Source organism: Penaeus chinensis, chromosome 37, assembly GCF_019202785.1.
Source record: "Penaeus chinensis breed Huanghai No. 1 chromosome 37, ASM1920278v2, whole genome shotgun sequence".
NCBI lineage: Eukaryota > Metazoa > Arthropoda > Malacostraca > Decapoda > Penaeidae > Penaeus > Penaeus chinensis.
In genome coordinates this window covers 12,266,730-12,272,958 of record NC_061855.1, presented here as the reverse complement: position 1 = coordinate 12,272,958, position 6,229 = coordinate 12,266,730, and the positions used below count along the sequence as shown (strand labels likewise).

Genomic DNA, 6,229 nt, shown 5'->3' with positions numbered 1-6,229 from the left:
TTACCGAGCGCTTATTCGTAGTAAACTTGACTATGGATGTGAGGCTTATTCATCTGCAACTCCCACTGTTCTCCGGATGTTGGACTCGGTTCATAATGAAGCTCTGAGAATCTGTATAGGGGCTTTCAGGTCTTCACCTGTGGAGTCCCTGTATGCTGAGAGTGGAGAACCACCTCTTTCATTACACAGGGACTACATGAACCTGATTTACTACACGAGACTACAAAGGATTCCGGGATCTCCGACATCCAGATTGGTTTTCAACACCCTTGAGGATAGCTGATCCTATGGTAGGAGAATGAGGAATCTGGTGGAAAATCTTAATTTAAATCTCACAAAGGTTCTGGCTGTTGGAACTTCCCAGGTCCCCCCTTGGACTAATCAAGTCGAGCTCGATTTGGTCGGAATCGGGAAAGGGGAGAGATCCGAAGCAGAAGTCAGAGAGATATTTCTTCAACACACTTCTAAGTACCAAGGATCATATGCAATATATACAGATGGTTCGAAATCTGAAAATGGTGTGGGCTTTGCAGCAGTGAGCAGAAGGAAAACTGCATCTGGCAGTCTTTCTCGATCAGCCTCGATTTTCTCTGCAGAGTTACATGCCATCCTTGCAGCAGTCAAGATGACTAGAGATCTTACAAACCATTCCGTTGTAATATATTGTGACTCTCGTAGTGCCCTGCAAGCAATCAAGAACTTAAACTCGTCACATCCAGTGGTGAGGGAGGTTCAAGGTTGGCTTGCACTGATGTCAGCATGTAAAAAGATAACTCTGTGTTGGGTGCCAGCACATGTTGGTATCAGTGGGAATGAACAAGCTGATCAGATGGCCAAGGCAGCTGCAACTCAGCCCTGTGATACTCGTTTTCCTCTCCCACACACTGACTTGAAACCCAGCATCAGGAGTTGTCTTCGTGATAAATGGAGGCATACCTCTAGAAATAAACTGCGAGAGATTAGAGATGACCTTGGCAGTTGGGTGACCAGCATCCACCCTAACCGACAAGTAGAAGTTGTAATAACAAGGCTGAGAATCGGGCACACAAGACTGACTCATGGGCCGATGATGGCTAAAAGTGAAGCACGCTGTCAGGAATGCCAAGAGCCATTAACGGTCGCACATGTAATGGAAAGATGTGCAACATTCTCAGACCAAAGAGGAAGGTACTTGTCTCCCCCATATACACTAAAAAATGTATTGGGGGAGGACTGTGACATAGAAGGTCTTATTAGTTTCCCTAGGGAAACTAATATTTTCAATAAAATTTAATTATGCATAATGTTTATGCAATAGTTTTTTTAGACATTTAGAGCATAATATTTATGCTTCGATTTTAATATCATATTTATTGTTATTTATGACATTTATTGAGAGAGTTTTATCGTTTTAAATATCTTAATATTTTTCAGTCTAACAAGATGTTCGCCGGCAATGACCTTAGCTCTTGACGCGGCAGATAATTTTAAATAATCAATCAATCAATCACATCAGAGACATCGTCATATTCGGATTGAAAGGCGGAGTCTGACAACTCCATTGCAAAGTCCTCGCTGGTTGAGGGATCTTCGTCTGTTGTCAGGCTATCCCTGGGTCCACTGGAGGGTGGAGAGCCTTTGGTAGCTCTGACTTTAGTTAGTTTGGCTTTTCTCTGTTCAGGCTTTTTCTGTGTGTTTTTCTTTGCTGGCCTTGCAAAGGCACCGAAGGCACATACGTTCGAAGGTTGTAGGTGCCCCAGTTACCCAGATCAAGGGTGATGGTTGGGGCACCTTTCATGGTCACCAGGACTTGCCTGGTTGGTGTCTTCCCCTTCGACATTCGGGAAGCCTCCACGACCTGTGGGTGTGAAGTGATCAGCTCCTCATCATATGAGACTGAGAAGCCAAGTAGCACCATCTTGACTCTCTTATCCTCAGGATTCAGTGGAGAGAGGCTCACTTTTCTCCCATCTTTCAGCTCCTTCGTTTCCTGGAGGAAATTCAGGGTAGCTTGATCTCTGGCAACCCGGATCGACAACCAGATTTTCCTTTGCATCTCCAATGTCATCGACAATTGATAGGCATTGTCGAAGCCTTCAGGTATAGCTGGAACTTTAAAGGGGGGGGAAATGCTTAGTGGTCCAGACTCTCCCTCAGATTCTGTCTCCGGCCTCGGAAGTTTCGGCCCGCCCTTTCGGCTTTGGGGTTTGCTCGTGGGGGACAGGGCTTCATCCTCTCACTCCCCCACCCAGTCCAACAAGGGGAAGCTGAATGTTAGAGTCAGTGTCTAACAGCTACAGGGGTGACGAGAGGATATACGCAGCCAATAGCCATTGTACCGGCGCTCACGGACCATTGTGAGTGCCAATGGCAGCATGACTGCTTGACCCTAGCCTCCCAAGGGAAACCAGCTAATTGGCCTGACCGGGCCAGGATCAGGCCGCCTGTCTTGCTGAAATAGAGGACCAAAGAGGCATGCTGCCGCAGGGCGTACTCACTTATGGTATTGCTCAACCTCCAGGACTCTTGTCCCCACAGCGCACAAGGCTGCCACACACGGCAAATGCGTGGGTAGGTGTAAACCCCTGGGGAGAGACCAGAGGGGATGCCCTTCCACCTACAAGACATCATTGTTTGGAACCCTTTTGCTCATCCCTGTGAAGCAGCCACCCAAAGGTTGCTTCACCTCAGTGAGGGAAGGAGCTCTTGCACTTTTTCAGGAGGTTCCTTTCATCCCTCTGAAACAACCACACAAAGGGTGTTTCACCTCTGTGAGGAAGGAGAGGACATGTACCTTTTCAAAGTGAATCCCTCTTCCCTCTGAAACAGCCACCTAAATGCTGTTTCACCTCAATGAGGGAAGGGCGCTCTTGCACTTTTACCAGGCGGTTCCTTTCTTCCCTCTGAAACAACCACCCAAAGGTTGTTTCATCTCAGTGAGGGAGGAGAGGACCTGTACCTTTTCAAAGTGAATCCCTCTTCCCTCTGAAACAGCCACCCAAAGCCTGTTTACCTCAGTGAGGGAATAGCAGTCCTGCACCTGTTCAAGGAAGTTTCTTCATCCCTCAGAAACAGTCACCCAAAAGCTGATTCACCACGGTGAGGGAGAGAAGCTAACTTTCGAGGCGGTTCCAATGACGGGACGGGAATGCGGTGTTCTGTCTAGCAGCAGCTATTTAGACAGAACCAGGCTGAGGGCCTGAGAAAGGGAGGGGCTCCTACCTGCCTATTCATTCCTATGCGAAAAAAAATAGAGTGGCTGTCATCAGATGGTCTGCCATACTAGTCCCCAGCAAATAGAATAGCAATTCTCTGCAAGCGCCCGGAGATGGGGTCCAGTTCACAAGAAGGTGCGCAGAGAGTTATCCTAATGCCGAAAAAATAGTAAAGGAGAGAATAGGCTACAGGGCACGAAGCTAAATACAAGCAAATAGCATCGCGGCAGCAACGAAGGGTGGACACGGAAGCGCCAGGGTAACGCGAAAGAGCCGAGGCCGAATTTGCCGGGGGGGGGGGGGGTGCAGGCCCAGTACATCTCTTTAAACCGACCCGGCAAAAAACCCGCAACCAAGAGGTTATGATAGCTCGCTTCGCATTGTTTGGCTTAGCTCCACCCGCTGCGCCCCGTCGAACGCCTTTTCCGGTACGATCCTCTCATTGCTCTGAATCAGCCTAGTAAGGCTGATTCACCGCAGGGAGAGAAGAGAGGAGTGTCCTTCCAAGGCTGGAATCTGGGGCTCCTGATTAATTGCCGATAAAAGGCGCCGTGTACATGCCTGGGAGAATGGCGAAATTTACTTTAGCGGGGCGCACTCTGGTTCTCATGGAGTGATGGGTTTCCTTGACGAGATCGCGATGAAGTTCCTGGTGATCACTGGCGGAAGTAGTACTGAGGCGTTTCACAAGAGAAAGTTCGCTGCTGTGTGGGACATAATAAGTCACTTTCATCGATCGTTGTTATTGTTATTGTAAGAATCGGCGGTAGGGGTTTGTTCTTTCCTGACGAACTTTATTATTTGTTACCACAATATTAGGTTATGAAAACTTATTCTGTAAACTTTTATCCTTTAACTGTTATGTGCAATAATTAGTGAAATTTATCGAAATGTATTCTATGTTCTCTCCCGAAATGTAACTTTAATCTTGGACGATAAAATGTGACACCAAGATTGAGAGAACTCGATCTTACAGAATGTCTTTTAGAACATGCATTTGTTACGATAACATCTAGTAGTTTAATCCTTTATTCTTAACTTTGTTCGTAATTATTTGTTTATAGAATAGACAGTGAAACAATAGAACAAGTCACAGAAAAATAACGTAAAAATAAACTAGATTGTCCTTGGAATTTTTGGAAAGATATTATCGTTCTAGTCATGAATTAACGAGGAGTTGGCGTGGGCGAGAGAGTTGTAATGTCATGCCTGGTGTGTTGTTAGATACCGTGCGCAGTAGTACGTACTTTGTCTCATTCTTTATCTGTGCCACTGACCTCAATATCGTTGTATAAAGAATTTTATCGTAGAGAGAAAAGCCACTCATTTTGTTTTGTTATGATGTGCTTATCTCCATCACTTGAAAGTAAACTAAATCCTGCAGGCCCGTGACTGAAAAAGAAGAAATGCATCTAAATAAATTGCGACGCAGCCGACGGAACACGGCGCCAGGGAATCGATAGGATCGCGGCGGCCACGAGATACCGGAGCAGAAACTCTACCGCCAGTGCTGCCTTGACCTGACGCTGGGCGCGCTCTTGCACTTGCGACACATAAGGTTGACACGTTTATTCATGGATTTCGAGTAATTCCACATTATCACGACTGTTAACATGAAGTAAAATCTAAATAGACCCAAGTGGCAAAGTGTCATTGTGAACAATGCAATAGAGGGCAGCGTAAGTTGCAAATAACTTAAATAGATAAACTAAAATATTTTACGGGTCATTTGTCTGTGTTCGTTTGTTCCTAAAAGTTAGATGACTTGTCATATACTTCCATGTCAGTGAAAACAATTGGCGTCTCATCTGTAAGTGACATACCTACCAGAGGAATTAAAGTGAGAAATAAAAGAACCTCGATTTCAAGAGAATTGATAAAACAAGTGACATGCCTCTTGTATCCAAGACTTCAAACGTTTGCACTTCGACAGAGCTCTTAGTTTTATTATAGATATTTATAAAAGGTCTACATCTACTCCCGCTCTGGAACAGCCACCATGTGTACGAGTGACGATGCAATCGCGACTGTGTGTAAGTCTCGTTCAGTTCTTACAAGTCGTTGGCTTGTTATGTTGCTGGAACCCAGAACTGCTTATACTTAACGATTGCTACGGCGTGACAACAGGAATGCATATCAGTCACGCACCCCTTAAAGTTATGTAAACAACCGAAAATGCTTATTACACAGCAATTATTAAAACTTCTATAACTGTAAACCGCATTGGTGTGTGGATGCGCGCGCATGTGTGTGTGTGTGTGTGTGTGTGTGTGTGTGTGTGTGTGTGTGTGTGTGTGTGTGTGTTCATAGTTATATAGGTATATATACATATATATGTATTGTATATATACATGTGTGTATATATATGTATTTATATATATGTATATCCATACATCTATATTTATATATATGTATATATATGTGTGTTTGTGTGTATACATGTGTATATAAAGTAAATAAGTAAAGATATATACATATATATGCATACACACGCGCGCGCAGACACATACACACATTATATATATACACATACATATATGTGTGTATATGTATAGTGGTTTTATTTATATATATGTGTGTGTGTGTGTGTGTGTGTGTGTGTGTATATATATATACATACGTGCGTGTGTGTGTGTTTGTAGATAGATGGATATATGTATGTATACTTATGTGTGTGTGTTTATATATATACATATATATACATATATATAAATATAAATATATATTTGTATGCATGTAAATGTATATGTATATGTATGTATGTATACTAATGTAGATATAAATGTGTATATATACATAAATACTCAGTATATGTATGTGTGTGTGTATGCATGTATGTATGCACGTATGTGTGTATGTATCTGTATATATGTATTTATATATATATGTGTGTGTGTGTGTGTACATATATATATATATATATATACATTCATATACATGTATATATGTATGTGCGCGCACACACACACACATACACACATATATATATATATATATATATATATATATATGTGTGTGTGTGTGTGTGTGTGTGT

The 6,229-nt window shown here is 43.2% G+C and overlaps 1 protein-coding gene across 1 annotated transcript in view; it reads left to right on the top strand.

The window, feature by feature from the left end:
• Positions 1-4,719: 4,719 nt before the first annotated feature.
• The window catches only part of LOC125045303 (glycine-rich cell wall structural protein 1.8-like), a 48,647-nt gene continuing 47,137 nt past the window's right edge, over positions 4,720-6,229 (top strand). Inside the window, exon 1 of the mRNA XM_047642508.1 lies at positions 4,720-5,227. Within this exon, the coding sequence (XP_047498464.1) occupies positions 5,194-5,227 (34 nt within the window). The 5' untranslated portion in view covers positions 4,720-5,193. The remainder of the gene's footprint in view (positions 5,228-6,229) is intronic.